We start from the raw sequence: 16369 nt of genomic DNA, 5'->3' as shown, positions 1-16369 counted from the left end.
AAACCTTCCATGAACGCTCAATGAATCATCCATGGACATTTTGCCAATATCAATGCATCTGGACGCTTTCCTCATATCTGCTAGGCCTAGGTATTTAACCCTAAGCCTAAAATCGTCCATGGACGCTTACGCAAAAATAATCCATTTTGAAGTATTCATAGACAATCCATAAACCACTGATTTAAACTTATCCTAAAAACCATCAATGGACGCTTTGTTTTCAAAACGGCTGATTTAAGCCTATTTCAAAAGCCGTCCATGGAAGATTAACCGAAAACGACCATTTGAGTGAAAGTGTCCATGGACCCTTACGCAAAAATCGTTCATTTTCGACCGTTCATTGACTACTCGCGGATTGCGTCGTGCCTATTTATCTGGCGCATTGAAAGCAAACGTAGGGCTCACTGGTATTAAACACGGCCACATTATTCCCAGCGCACTAACCATTCTGCTACTACGCCGAAGGATGCTTGATTGGTCAAGTTCGTTGTGATGAACGATGATCAATAGTAAAATGTACTTGAATCACCAAGGATAGAGACAACGCTAAGCTTATTGTTTCTAGCCTAGTCGCAATGCAAGATTCATTCAGTAGCGGAGCCAGCCCTGCTTGATTATATTTTTCAGCGCTAAAATCAAAACTCATAAGGTAAGCCCCCATTTATGAAACCGGCATAAAAAGTGCATGTCATGCAAATTTCTTAGGTAAGCCTGGATGCTGTCGATTTATTGCGGTATCCCTACCGCAAGGCCTTATTTTCAGCGTCAATTTTATTGAGGTAAACCTTTCCACACGGGGTTAGTTCTATCACTAACATGTGGTTATAAAACCAATGTTTATTCAAATACCTTGAAGGACTGCAATTTTTAATCTATAAACAGCTAATTTGAAAATGAAATATGCACCACCATGTTCAATGCCAAGCATCCACTATTTCCTTCATTATTTTCAGATGTTTCCAAATATATTCATCAAGATATGCCAATTCGCTAAGAAATCAAAACAATTTTTGCCTTCCTTTCTACAGTAAATCCTTAACCCAACAAACTATTCGATATATGGGACCAAAAATTTGGAATGCTCTGCCTAATAATTTGAAACTTTTGGAAAATAAGACAATTTTTTATAAAAAAATTAAAAAGTTGTATTTCTTCATTATCACGCTTGCATGGCATTATGTGACAATTGTAATTATGCACTATGTAAATCTGTATTCCAGCACCTGTTTTTCTCTTTATTATGTATATATTTTCAGTTCAGTTCAGACAACATTAACTTATAATAGGCGGTTTCACGGTCAACAGATAAAAACAAGTCCAAAAAAAAAGATTAAGAACAGCCAAACGTTGCAAGAAAAGAGTCTATATTTTTCGCATCCGCACGTATTGCTCAAAGTAGATCAATCCAGGTCCTGGTAGCAGCAATGGAAAACATTTTATCACCATACGTTTCGGTGTTTGTACTTTTGCTCAGCAATCAAGAACTACCGAAACGTCTATGCCACTGTAGCAGATGTAGTGACGGATTGAATTACAAATTGTGTATATTATTAAGATAGTTGAATAGTCTTTGAGTAGGGTCATATCATTCAAACATTCGTGTACAGTTTTACGTTGTTATATGTCAGATCAGCTACAAGTCAGCTCTTAAAAACGTGAAATAGTTTAGTGGATTTTAAAACAATGAATGTGGTTCTGGGAACTACTTGTAGTAGCCTAATCTTAAGCGTTTTAGGAATTTACACGTCTCATTCTCAGCACGTCTTCTTGTTGACACAGCTTTGTCAAATTGTAGTGGTTAAAAATGAAATATTTTGTGACATTTATTTATATGACGTTGAACTGGTGGCCTTATCTAATAGGCTATAGCATAAAGCGATAAAAAGAAAAGGTTTGAGTTTAATCGCTCTACGGAATGCTCTCTTATAAAAAGTATGTTTTGGGAAATGGTACATGATTTCTTTAATATGTAATTATAGTACGAATACATTTTGGAATATAAGAATTGGACTTTGTAATGAAATGATTGTTTATCGTTCCTTATCCTGTAAGGACGATCACTTCAATTACAATGTTTGTCTGTAGAATTGCTTAATGTCCTCGAAGTGAAATGAGTCTCAGGTCGTTGTTTCGCTTCTCTTAATCTTAGAATCAATTGTATACCATGACAACTGTATAAACTGGTTATATTGTTTCTTGTTTAAACGATTACATTAAATAAGACATTGTGACAGCTACACAATAAAGTCGACCACTTTCTATGGTTAACTTCGTAGACTGTAACGCATTGAACAACTATGAATAACAACACACGCAAAGCAGGCATGCACGACATTTTTGTCACGACTTAATACGATAAGCAGAGAGGAATCGATTACGTAACGCAATGCTTTGCTTTGCCGATTTCCATAAACAAGTATTCTATGCAGCATTCGATTTGCAAGCAATTTTATAATATCATCACAACTTCTACGAATGTTGTGCTGGCTTATAGAAGAAACGATAAGTGATAGCATAAACAACAAACTCAAAAATAGTTCTAAAGGACAATTAAAGTCGTTGGGTTTAGGTAATTCCAATACGTTAAAGAAGCGTCAAACACCTAAAACTAAGATCTTTATGAATTTGTTGGACGTTCCACGAAGGGCTTTAAAAAACATGTTTAGACCAATCAGACTGCAGCATGGTTGGAGCTGTTTTCTAGCCTGGGAATTACCCTAGCATATGGCGTGCTTCAATGTCCCAGGTTGCATGCAGAATTATGCTAAAAATTAGCATGAAAGCAGCTAAAATTGGGTTTTTAGGCCAAAAATTCTAGTGTTTATTTTGCGCCGCTGTAAAAAAGTTTGAATCATGGTTTTTTGATGGCATTTTATGGAATGGTAGTCCAAAGCATAGGCTACTAAATAAACATGCAAAATTTCAGAGAGCCCCATGGAGGATTTTTCGAGTAATCAGTCTTTCAGTAAATTCACTGTATAATAAAACAAAGAAAAATTTTATGGCATTTATTCGTGTTTGACGCCACCTGAATATAGTCCCCGAAATCGCTATAGGCCTACTACTATACCACAATACCAAGTGCAAAACAGAAAGTAGGCTACCGTCATTTACTGTTTACCAAAATGACAATGTCATATAGCACTTGTTGTTTTTCACGAAAGACGTTGGCATAGGCCCAGGCCCAAAATCAATGGGTGAAACCTTTCCTTCTCACGTTGCATCCGGATCCTTTCAAAGCAGAATGCGATTTTTGCCAACCGAATTTTCAGGAGCATTTCCGACACTCCTAGTCAGCTCAATTAATGATTTACGCTGTAAACTAAACACACAAGGACCGAGTCAAGCTACGCCACTACGAGGACTTTTCAACATGTCAGGGACATCCGCGCAAACATGGATCTTGTTCTTATGCACCAAACGACTTGTTATCATCATAATCTTTATCTTCGAACCGAGGAAAGTCTTTGCACGATAATTCCTCATAGACCGAGCATCACTTAGCTGGTTGTTGTGCAATTTCTGATTAATACAAGTGATTTTTAATTTTTTTATATTGTAGGCTACTGCCCGAATTTGGAAGTGTTAATCAGGAGCAAGTGTCGTTCATGTATTGCCCAAGGCCAAAAACAAAAGTTATGCAAAATTGTTGTATTATTTTAATATAGCACGAATAGAAACAGTGCGGTTGTTACATTTGCACTATGAAAAAGACGAAGTACGAAATTTCTAAACCCGGGCATTAGAGGAGGCCGAACAACAGTTGTTGAACGAAAATACTCACAAACTACTCTAAACACATTAGCTTGACGGGAGTCAAGCCCCGCTTGGCTACACTAAGATACAGACCTGCGGGCAATGTCTGATTTTGTACAAGCAATACTCTATCTAGTTTATAATAAATGATCAAAGCCATGAGTTCCATCCTCTCCACATTCTTCCCAGGATGTTTGGGTCCGTTGCTTGGTCGATCAAGCAATCAACTTGGACATCTACGCTGAGATCATTGTTGGGTTCCATTGCTCTTCGATTACGTGAAGCATCACCATTCGCGACGGAGCAATAATGTTTCAGAAAGGACGAAACATGGAAATTGTGCTTGATTTCGTCGCTAAAATATTTTAATAAATAAATGCACTTGTGATTTATATAACAAGAAGCATACCAACTAATGAAATAAACGTTAAGAAGCCGTCAACCACTTAAAACTAAGTTCTCTGTAATTTTGCCAGGCTTTTCTAAATTCATCAAAAAAAAGGTGAAACCGACCAGAAAGCGATATGGCGGGTATTTGAAAGTTTCAGGTCTTAGGTAGGTAAATATTTCCAGGAAAACAGATAACATTAGCAATTTATTCTAATTCTAGAGTTGATTTTGAGCCTCTCCAGCAGGAATGTGAGATATAATTTCATAAAGTGTTAAGGGCAAACTAAAATCATATGCAGACTATCAGAAATCCACATGCGGGATTTTTTGAGTAATCACCCACATAAAAAACAAAGGTTTTATTATACCATTTTTAGGTGGTTATCGACTGCTTAACAAGGAGCTAAGGAGTGCTTCCAGTTAATATCATTAAACAAAAAGTTACTCTGCATAGGTTTAACAGAAATAATTATGGCACAACAATTCAACTCAAACATTGAAAAACTACAGTAATCGTCCACAATTGCTTCACGTATAGAAATACCCGCCCACGTGAATTAGCTAAACAAACATAATGATCTTCAGAAATAATTTACCAAGTAATAGCTGAAGGATTTCCACCAAGTAGTTTATTTTTCACGATCCTCATTTTTCGCTGAGCAAACCATATCCTATCAGACACTTTCGAACCTCTCTGGTGACTTTCAACCTCCATTGACCGACTTTTTTTCGCAAATCGCTAAAAATTAATGACTTTTAAAGTGCTAACGCAATTGCAGCCAAGAACTCTATTAGAAAAAATATGACTTAACAAATATGAAAGCAGCATTACATCAACGATAAACAACATTTATTTAAGATAATCAAAGCTTCCCTACATTCCAGTCAACGGATGGGTCCTTGATGAAAACATCCAAAAGTGGAAGAAGAATTCCTTGCTGGGACCGTAGAGCTGACATGCAGTATACCATTATTTGCCGGAGTTCTCCTTGCTTGATTGGATGTGGAGCAAGTACATTAACCAACTGCCTGGTTAAACGGAAGGGGATAAGTTCCGGAACAGGAAGCATCTGTGTTAAATTTGAAATACAAATATACAACTTTGCAAAATGTGATTGAATTCAGCATTGTTTTTTCGACTGTGGACCGATTGCAGGAAACCGCTTGAAGCCTATTAATGTCTACAGAAAATCACATTGACGCAAGACATTCCGTATAACGTACCTCTGTTCCAGTACCAAACGCGTGTCCAAAGTCAATTCCAACCACGTAACCGGTATCAAGTGATATGAGGAAGTTAGATGTATGGCGATCACCGATACCAAGTAACCAGTGGGAGATGCACATAGTGCCATAAGATGCAGTAAAATGCTTTCGAAGTGTAAAAAAAGCTTCTGGAGAAGCAGACAACCTCATGTAAGCAGCTCTGTAAACAAATATCTCAAGCTGGAAAAATACCTCCTTTTTATTAACATTGATTATACCAAAACAAAAAATGTAATCAAACATTACGAAAAGAACAGGACAGAAATCTCAAATCCTAAACTATATCAAGCAACATTTAAAAAATGAGTTGATGGTGATCTTAGACCTTCACTTGACTGCTGATCAATACTCGAACTGAAATACCTCACAAGTCTAAAACAAAAACTCAACTTAACAGTTCTGTATGGCGTTCTCCCCTCAGCATTAGCTTACCACTTATCGGGAGCCGGCAATTTTGGTTACTAGAGCACGCGTTTTTAGTATGAAATTCAACAAAGCTTTATTAACAGTTTAAATTATTTCAGAAGATATTTGTATCTGATTTTAGCCAGGCTATGGACAACTAGATACTATACACGTAATACGCTAATTGATTTAAGTGCGGTAAAATACCAACTAGGACACTACCGGAGCACCCCTCAGGTTAGCAACTTATCTCCACTTTCAGTGTTACCTACACTTTAAACTTAACAAGATTATACAGGATGGTTTGCTGATAGACTCCGACCCTCCACTGTAATCTGACCGAACCCTGTGTCAAGTTATTTGATGATAAAATCAGGAAAGTTGGGCTTGAAATTTCACCAGAGTGAACAATATCAGCAGAGAGAACTCCTCCTCTAACGGCTCCAAGATATATTCGTTAAATTAAGTGAGGGACGAGTGGATAAATGACACCTGGATAAACCCCAGCCCCCGGAATTGCCTATACTTTGGCCTAACCATCCAACAAGATCGGATTTTATACAATGTGCCAAAAGGCATGTTAGTATTTCAGGTTTATTTTTTGTAGGATAGAGGCATAGCACAATGCCTAACTTCTACAAGAATAAAAGCCAAGCATTAAAACAAGACTGTGAGACCATTTTCCTCAGGACATTAGTTGTTAGACATACAGTATAAGGCACCTTACACATTCTTGCCATTCGAAATTACATACCAGTGTGCTTGATAGACAGGGTTGAAGAGATTACGTTCACGAAGTAACCAAATAAGCAACTGGGTAAACGTTAATTTAAATGGTTTACTTCATTTTTATTCAAGACTTTATAGACTATTGTTATGAACAAATTGAATATTTATGCATAAATTAACTGTATGACAGGTCTGGGCAGGATTTAACCCAACTATAAATGAAAATCCCCAAACTGCACCCCATCCTCCTTATTTCATAATTACGTAGTGAACGTTATTGTTGTTCTGAATTTATGTTACTGTGATGTGTCAATCCCACTGGTCGTCATAATATATCATGCAGTCTGTTATCACCGGTATCGTGTTTTTATCAGTAATGGATAAATAATATCTTCACCTGAAAAGGTTCAAATGTCCTGAAAAATTCGGTCAAAGCAATACGTTCCTGTATCTTGCCAAACTCAACTAAATACGCTGTTTATCAATAAAGCCAAGCTTTATTTTGATAAAATTAAATTATCATGGAAATGCAAACGGCATAGAAGATGCTTATACCACAATTTTTATTCGATGGTTATTAAGGGATCAAAAAATCGTAATTCTATGTATTTCATAACATAACATAACATGATTCTATGTATATAATTTTTGGCTTTAATTATTTGCTGTTCATCGAGATCCAGAATGTGCAACTAACCATGTCCTTTACGCACATTTCTCTTATCTAATGGCTACAATAAGTCAATAACAGTAAATTACGTACTAAGTTTTTAAAAATATAGTCTAAGTTGTTTCGGTACATTTCAGGCTTCTCTGTGCTAGTCAATTCAAGGAGTGAAAGGAAGTTGCGACAACACAACAAGAACAAAGTATACGGACACTTTGTGGCCGAGTGTAAAAGTGATATGACACAAAAAATGGGTTTAAAGAATGTGGTATGGGTTTTAAGAAAATCATCATGTGATACCTAAAGAGCTATGCTTGGTCAATGTGTAAATTTAACAGACCTTAACATATGGGCTGGTAACTGATTGCTTAGCCTATTGAACCGTTCTACAACATCGGTGTGATTCGCAAACCGCATTAGATTTCCATATAAGTCAGTTGTGTTTGAAGCTTTTTTCTTTATGTTATCCGGAATCCAATCACTTGCACGTAATTTACACATCACAGGCTCGCTAAAAATACAAACAATATGCAAATTCATTTTTAAATATAGAAAAGTTAACCAAAATTATCAAACTTCAGCGAAAAATCTGAGCATATACTAAGAAAATGCAACATACCATTTCATACGACGTGACTGTTCCAACAAAAAGTCCCAGTAAGGGATCACATTTGGCACCCATTCAATTAATCCAACCTTAGAATTAACCGGTACAACCTGTGAACATAAAATAAAAAAAATGATACAAACAAAATATACGCATAAATCATTTCTATATGTCGCTTACTAAACGACGCAGAAAATATATCAATTCCAAATACAGTATGCGAGTCTAATCAGTGCTCGGCAACCCTTTCCACTTGCGATACAGGTAGTTTATTTTTTGTCATTGACTTTGGGAAACAAAAAGCATGACGTTAAGCTTGTTATAGCATAACAAAACAAAAAATGGTCACAATGAACAAGATAAAAAGCAGTAAAGCCCCGACAGCGTGAAGGTGAGAACGTGCAAGGTGTGTACTACATCACTGCTATAACGATGGAGTTAGGTTACCCTAAAAGTACTTGCGTTGACAGAGTTGATTAAAAAAAAAGGGAAGAGAAAAATAACAGAACCACAAAAAGTACGTCGAAATATCAACATAATTAAATCGAAAAAGACAGAAAAAAACGAAGACATATTTGTAGGAGTTGCTGGTGTGCACGTAGATTGTTAAATAAAACTCCACCAAAGAAACACTAGCCCAGGGATCGAAATCCCAATTTTGTGTCCAGGGTGTGTGCACTGTATCAATCCCTCAGATGCACAAAAAACATGACATCGAATGTGATATAAAAATGGCACACCTCAACGTTCCCGTGAATATATTTTATATGGGTTAATGCAAATATAAATACGCTAAGTATAACGTATGTACATAGTAAAATATAACCGATATAATTTACTGTGTTACAGTAACATAATAAATTAAAGTTTGTCATTGTAATGCTGTTCTTGTTTATGGCCAAAGAACATCATGTGTGAGTGAAGATGTACTTGATAAGTGATAATTCTTGAATTCGTGGCAGCCGGACCACCCCATTCCATGATTTTTGTTGAACTTTTTGTTTTTTCGTTTAATTCAAATTCTTACGTTATTTTTCAAATTATTTCATTCTATTTCTTTTGATTACCTTCCCTTATAAGCGTTTGCGTGTTTAACCACATGACGTTACATTTTAACTATTTATTTCTGTCAGTAAAGTTATTAGTTTTTTATCTGTTGGCTGTTCTGCTGAGCATGTGCAATGTGGAGATGTTCACGCAACCTTCAACATCATGTTGAGTCAAATACAAGCAGGCGAGCACAAATTAAGGGTAATTAGGTGGCAAAAATTGAGGAGAAGATGAAATAGTAAACATCGTAAATACACTTTATGATGACGAAGACAATCATAAAAAAAGTAGTACACACACACTATGACTACAAACTTTAAAAATCTGGTGATACACCTCAATAAGAAACATACAAAACACAAAACATACATTAAATAATGAGATATTTACGTTTGATTTAAACAATCGCCGTGATTGAAACAGTGTTTAAAACAAATTCCAGCATATTGCCTGTAACCAGTGTTTTTTTAAGGTGTTTTGGGGGACCGAAACGGTCCCCCAAATTTCTCCAGCGGTTTCCCAAAATTTGGACTTGCTACTCTGGTCTTGCTAATTGGGTATCTTAAAACTACTTAGCGGTCACCCAAACCAAACCTTAAAAAAAAACCTGCCTGTAACTACTTTTGGTAGTAATAGTTTTGGGTTGGCCTAGATTGCTGGTTACCGGCTTTGTCTGTAAGAGAAGGGTAAAGCTTTACCCCCAAGGAAACTGCAGACTGGGCAAGAAAAATAGTTTAAATAAATATATGAACTATCAGTGCAAAGTGTGTTGTGTTTCGCTTTGTCAATTATTCTGTATTCTGTATTTCACCGAAATTTTAATGTGGTCTTCTCGCCGGGAAAAAAATATGTTCAAGTTTGTGTTGTATGTTTCAAGATTGTGGCACACCTAGCAGCATATCACAACACATCAGTGGTGGAGCATTGCTCTAAACACGAAGGGCAGAAAGGGATTTAGCTTCAGTTGGCTAATTTTTCAATTGGTTATAGTCAAAATACTTCAGTCATCAACTTAAACTGCGAATAAAATGCAACTGCAAATATAATACCAAAACGAAGATGATTTCTGATCAACAGTAAAATAATGCTGGTACTTTCTATTTAGTATAACTATTAATAACTGTATGTAACCTGGTATGTCTTTATAGTAAGACCCCTTTTCCAGCAATCAGCGTGCGCTTTCAAAATATCGTTTATTGATTTGAAGATAGTCTCAATGCGCTGATCTTGACGCAGATCTTCTCCACCTAAAGGTGAATATCAAGCCGGTGCTTTAGATATGTATGTTTACATCGAAAAGCTTTTCTTAAGCAGTATGCGTGAAAAGTAGCATGCAATATTCTGACAATTAAAAGTACTTGCATGTCAATACACACCTTCTTCAACTCATTAAAATATTTTGCCTGTTTTGTTTCAGATTTGTGTAAAAATATAGTATAACCTTTCATTACAGCATGTGTGCATAGAATTTAAGTGAAAATTGAGCAGACATAGGCCCTATTCATATAGAGTATAGAGCATTGTTTTTAATCCAATGTTTCCCATACTCTTTGAAATTTGAAAAAATTTGAAAAATAAATTTTCATTTCTTCAAGAAACTATTGCACAAAAATGTTTACATAGATATTATTAGCTAACACTGCTACCTATCAAATGTAACCCACAATGAAATTGTCATTTTCTGAAAATACTCATATAGTATAAAAAAGATATTGAAGTTGAAGACAATTTAATTGAAATACTTTCACACTAAACGTTTGTCTGTTCAACACTCTTTCCTAAGAAAAACCAACGCTATATCTTACATAACTCGAGTTAAGAAATACCGTCCTAGGTGTCCAATATGAATAGCAAGTAATACCTTTTACTAAAAATGGGTAATCCTTCTCATCTGAACCCCTTATGGTGATACAACATGGCTTTCGAAGAGATGACATCACTTTTACTCTCTCATCAAAACCAACAATGGTTTTGTGATATTCCAAATTTGGTTTTGTTTGACCATCATACTGACCTAGTAGAAGGCAAGGATTAAAATTTCATGGTATGTTTACAGACATACGTACATCAACTTAAACTCAGTTCAATATCATTTACCAGGTATTTCTAGCTCAAAATTTCCGTGTCGAAGTTGTTGAAAATTAGCTAGCCATGGGCTATAATCACTTAATGTTTTTCCACTTTCCTTAAATTCAATCATCATTTTCTTTAGCAGGCCCCCAAGACAACCTTTTGCTGTATTTGCATTCATTCTTGGTAGTTTATGGCCAGTTGATCCACCAAATTGTTTGTCAACTTCGTCTTTAAATTTCTGAATATAACCATGAATGGGTATGTGGTAAGCATTACTGCCTAATGGTACAATAACCCAAAACAACCACATAAACTTCATCCATAAAGAGCAAAATAGTAAGTGGGGACATTACAAGTTACCTTTGCAAATTTTCTACGAAGCATTCCAACATTTTGTTTCTCAAAAGGAGTTCCATACAGCGATGAGTCAGCCGAGTCAGCATCATTTGCAATACCAAACTCAAAGAGATCCTTGTACATGTTCTGATACTTCTCTATCCGATCTTTTGTGCTAGCGTTTTCTTGAAATATTCTTTCAAGATCAGATTTCCAGTCCTAAGTTAGGAAGATAAAAACACACAAATTTTACAAAGCAAAATAAAAAGAAACATATAGGGAAAATATTGAGGTGTACCTTAAATACTACCACAGGATCAGATACAAGTAAAAGCTGCCTAACAAACTCTCCAGCAAGGGGAACTTCCCGGAGAAGCAGTTTTTGCAATCTGTATAGAAAATACATTTCTTAAAGGTTCTGCAAGCGTACGCAATACAGATAAAGTATTTAAACAGAGATAAGGTATCTAAGTGGTCCAAAAGTAAAACTATTTACTTTCTAAAAGAAGACTTCAACTCTTTGCCAGTTTGAGTAGACGGGAAGTTTAAACTAGATTCAGCAGTCTTGACCGGGTAAACTATGGCCTGAGGATACAATTGAGCCAATCTCCACAAAGTGGTATAAAGGGCAGGGGCACATTCCCGGTCAAGTAGAGCAACCATATGACCAATCCATGCAAGAAATTTCCAAGAAGGAACACTTTTAATCTTAACAGTGACATACAAACAAAAACAGTAAAATTAGTGGTCTTTTAAGCAAGTGACAAATTCAGTAACAATAAGCTGTTTAGCATTTACCTCATGCATTAAATGATCTTTAACATCATCAGGAAATTCTTCAAGAAGTTGAAGAAGTCGAGGAAAACGCAATTGCGAGGTGGTGTTTACCTCACAGTCCAAATGCATTGACTTCAATATATAAATTGTAGCTGAGGCAGCATAGGACTTCTTTTGCTCACTGTTATCTTTAAAACATACAAAAATGTAAAAAATCTCGCTGATAAGTTATATCCCACACTTGACGCAGACCAGTGACTAGGTTATAGGACTAGGACTCATAAGTTATATCCCACCATTTTCTGCTTCCAGCTGCTTATCACAGAACTCAGCAAGTGCCATGTAAGCTTTATACTGGGTCTTATAATCTTTCTCCATTTTACCACTAGCCAACTTTGCAGCCTTTTGGTATAACAAAAATGCTTGGTTTTGCAAAGAAACAGTAACCGAAGGAGACGTTTTATCACCTGCAATCAAAGAATAAAGTAATATAGTAAAACAAAAACGATAATATTAATGAGTTACTCATGAATAAAACACTTTAGTGAACACATCTGGCCATATCTTGTCAAATGAAATAAAACACTTAATATACCATCATCTGAAAATATCATGGTTTCCACTCTGTCTTTTAGTTCTCGATCAGTTAGACAATGTTGGAGAGATGCCATTGTGTCATAAGTTTTTCCAAGCAAGACAAAATGCTGTACTATAAGCTTCGGTACTGGAGAATCATTGCTATAGAATGTAGAACAACTATGTTTACACGAAAAAGTCGAAAAGTTATATCCGCACAACAATTCTAATAGATCAACAAAAGCAAGGAACAAACCAACAAACCCTTTACATTAACAAAGTAAATACTTGCATAAACATGAAACAGTTAATAACTGTAGAAAATTTAGTAATTATGAACCTCTTTTGTTCCACAAAGCTGTTCTGTTCATTTAAACTTTCATAAGCTGCTAACAACCATTGGACATTTATAACATTAGTTGCAGAGAGACTTCCACCCAATTGTTGAAATACTTGCGCTTGATAGCATTTAGCCCTTTGATGGGAAACTTCCATACTTAAAAGCATGTCTCTTTCAATGGTATCATATCTCTACCAAAAATAAATACATGCGCAAGCATAGAACTAACTTAAGGCAAATAAAATGTATCTAAATCATTAGCAACAAACTCAATTTTAGTCAAGTTTCTATCTTAAATCTATCTTTTATTTTCTACTCTGAAACCTTGTCAAGCTCTTTGAACAATTTATTAGCAACTGAAAAGTTGTTATGTTGATAAGCATTTTCAATCATCGCTAAATGCATTTTTAATTTGCCGGTCTCAATCGATGAAACAAAGGTTGCGTGTTCATGGTGGTCTGAATGACTCAAAGACGTTGCAGAAATGTAGGACTTTTTCAGCTCCTCCATAAAGAAACACCTATTTTCAGCAGCATTTAATATAATATACGCTAAAGAATGCTTAGTCAACTGTTATTACAGTATAATGTATAGATAATAGTATAGCCAATTTCTTACACAAACAACCATACACAAATGACTTTTGCATTTATTTCAAATATTAACCTGTATATAATTGAATTATTCCATGTAGTAATTGGATCATACACAGGATGTGGCATATTTTCCAGCCATATCTGAATCAGTTTTGTTATTGATTCTACAGAAGGCTTGCCAGCTGTTTAAAACATACAAATTGTACAATATAACAACACCATGACCCATTTCGAACGACATTAATGCTGTTTTATGACAAAACTTACAATTACTTGCTATGGTGTCCAAAAAGTCATGAATGTCAGATAAGCGGAAACTGCTTCTTAAAAGTTCACACTTTTTTTTGGTCATCAAAGAATTCAGAGTTGTCCACTCTTCAGCAAAATGTTCTTCAGCTTTTTCAAGATAATATCTAGCTCTGTCATAGTCATTCTAAAGATGGAGAAGGAATAGCCATGTGCAAATTTTTGTTGTCTTAAACAGTGTATGACAAAACAATTCATTCATATTGACACCACATACATTATATATATAAAGCAAGCTAAGATATTCTGAATAGTGTTTCTCGATTAATCTTTCTTTTCCTCTTTTCATGGCATCATCAAAAAATGCAGTAAGCTCCACAAAGACGGTTCGTTCCCCTTGCAGCAGTAAAATAAGCTTCGAATGCAGGAAAGATTCCAAGTAACGCTCCTAACACATTGTTTGAGCATTAATTACATGACACATGCAAATGCTAGGGCCAACATTTCTTAAAATAAAACACAAATACAAAAATTTAATCTAAATTTAAAATATTTTACGTAGAAATTCTACTTGGAAGTTTGTATGGTTCCAAACATTTAGCAGATGTGATGATGTAGCAGCTGTACTATCACCATACGATGCCAAGGTTTCCTGGCACATTTTATTCACTTGATCCCATCTAAACAAACACAAACAAGTAACATCAAAATGGTCAAAACATGAAAATTTATAGAATGAGTAGTATGCAATCAATAAATATATTATTCATTTTAAGGTGCAGAAAATGCTAGTCCTAACAAAAAATTTTGGGCAAGTCACATACTGGTAGAACCAATATCTTAACTAATGGCACTGGAATGAAATACCTTTGCGCAAATGGTCACTACACCATTATAGATACTATATCCTTTTTGTATAAATAATAAATATATACTCTTTATACATGTCCACAAGCTGTGGCTGCGTGTTGAAATAATGGAATACAATATTGTCACTTTAGGTCACAATTACAATTTAATGCAACAGAGACCTGGATAACTTTTTTAAACAATTAAGCCAGCAATCTTCCCATAAGTCTTTTTCCAATTCACTTACAGCACAGTCCCAATCTTTTTCAAGGGCCTGTAACAGAATAAATACAAGCAAAATTAAAGTATTACACATATGGCAGAGCTGAGCAACTTACAATTAGGTACGGGGCAAAATTAGAAATGGAAAATTACAAACAGTACTAGTTTTAATGTTATCTGCTCGTCACTCTGTGTCTTAGCACTAACAACACTATGAATATATAAAGCAGTAGATTAAGAAATAAAAATCTCAAAAGTTTTGATTGCTCTGAGATTAATTTCATGCAAACAGTGATGACGTGACGGTGGTGAAACGTATGGTTCCTGCTTAGCTGGTAGTAACGACCGAAAATAAGGCAGATCATTTATTTTGTGGAATGAGGTTAACCACTATACGCATTAATTTAAGAATGTTAAATTAATGAAAGTGAAACTATATAACTTTAAAAGGTTCATGATAATGTTTAACATTTTTGGTAAATGTAACCTAAACAAAATTGACCAACATCGAATTCTATGAAATCTCGAAACTTTTGCAACAAACAATGATAAGCATTTAGTAGGCTACTACTAAATAGAAGTTGCGCAGTACAAGTTTATAACCTAATTATTTAAAAAAAAGTGGATGCCAAGCTCTGATGCATGGTTCAGTCAACAAATTTTTGTGAAACAACTTTGTGAAATAGAAAGAAAAATTGTGCTTGGATTTAAAAAAGGGTTTTCTTTAAAAAAAAATAGATACATATTTTTAGTCGGCTCGTTAATGAAGTGGTTGGAGCACCTTGCTCAGAATTATGCAATTAGGGTTCTAAGCAAACTCGGTAAACCAGGGCTTCAGTGGTGAGAAGTCATTGCCGAGTTAAAGTTGAGCAAAGACTTTTTTCAGTCCGATGATAAAGACATTGATACTATACTCATCTCATACCATACCATTTTACAGCGCACAATCAAAAATGATTTGTTTAACTCCTTGTAAACATAAACTAAAACTAAACTAAACATAAATTCAAAATAACTGCTTGTTAACATAGTGCAAGTTCCTTTTTAGTAATAACTAGATAACCTAATAATCCTTTAATTCTTGATTAGATACTTTGATAGTTTTAAACAACTTTTTCCCAAGATCTACTCTAACATCACAAAGTTCAATTTATCATCAAGCATCACGTTTAGCACAATGGCAATGGAAGAACTATGCAATAAATTACCTCTTTATATACTTTACAGGCATTTCTATAATTTCCACTAGCTTCCAACTGCAACCCATTGGCTGTAGAAGCATTTGAGGCAGAGTGACCAGTAAATATGCCTTGAAGAACATCATACTCTTCTAATGATTTGTACAGCCTGCCCAGAAAGAAAACATCATCTACCCATAAGTTGGTCTTATTTGTAATATTTTGTTACAAAATACAAAAACAGCTGCAAACATCGCAGGATATAAATTACTAGAATGACCACTCTGACATTAATTTTACCAGTAA

The 16369-nt window shown here is 35.2% G+C and overlaps 1 protein-coding gene across 1 annotated transcript in view; it reads right to left on the bottom strand.

The window, feature by feature from the left end:
* Window positions 1-3636: 3636 nt before the first annotated feature.
* Window positions 3637-16369, bottom strand: part of LOC143452618 (DNA-dependent protein kinase catalytic subunit-like) — a 62824-nt gene continuing 50091 nt past the window's right edge. Inside the window, exons 61-83 of the mRNA XM_076953659.1 lie at window positions 16094-16232; window positions 14846-14937; window positions 14386-14494; window positions 14092-14262; window positions 13836-14001; window positions 13639-13750; window positions 13297-13492; window positions 12973-13163; window positions 12652-12794; window positions 12353-12523; window positions 12078-12244; window positions 11776-11987; window positions 11578-11668; window positions 11304-11498; window positions 10968-11181; window positions 10732-10884; window positions 10002-10117; window positions 7833-7930; window positions 7554-7724; window positions 5371-5572; window positions 5025-5216; window positions 4743-4885; window positions 3637-4111 (exon numbers count right to left, since the gene is read on the bottom strand). Of these exons, the coding sequence (XP_076809774.1) occupies window positions 3907-4111; window positions 4743-4885; window positions 5025-5216; window positions 5371-5572; window positions 7554-7724; window positions 7833-7930; window positions 10002-10117; window positions 10732-10884; window positions 10968-11181; window positions 11304-11498; window positions 11578-11668; window positions 11776-11987; window positions 12078-12244; window positions 12353-12523; window positions 12652-12794; window positions 12973-13163; window positions 13297-13492; window positions 13639-13750; window positions 13836-14001; window positions 14092-14262; window positions 14386-14494; window positions 14846-14937; window positions 16094-16232 (3649 nt within the window). The 3' untranslated portion in view covers window positions 3637-3906. The remainder of the gene's footprint in view (window positions 4112-4742; window positions 4886-5024; window positions 5217-5370; window positions 5573-7553; window positions 7725-7832; window positions 7931-10001; window positions 10118-10731; window positions 10885-10967; window positions 11182-11303; window positions 11499-11577; window positions 11669-11775; window positions 11988-12077; window positions 12245-12352; window positions 12524-12651; window positions 12795-12972; window positions 13164-13296; window positions 13493-13638; window positions 13751-13835; window positions 14002-14091; window positions 14263-14385; window positions 14495-14845; window positions 14938-16093; window positions 16233-16369) is intronic.

The sequence above is a fragment of the Clavelina lepadiformis genome, chromosome 4, assembly GCF_947623445.1.
Source record: "Clavelina lepadiformis chromosome 4, kaClaLepa1.1, whole genome shotgun sequence".
In the NCBI taxonomy this organism is placed as follows: Eukaryota; Metazoa; Chordata; class Ascidiacea; order Aplousobranchia; family Clavelinidae; genus Clavelina; species Clavelina lepadiformis.
The sequence above is the reverse complement of the archived record's forward strand: the minus strand, read 5'-3'. Positions and strand labels throughout refer to the sequence as shown.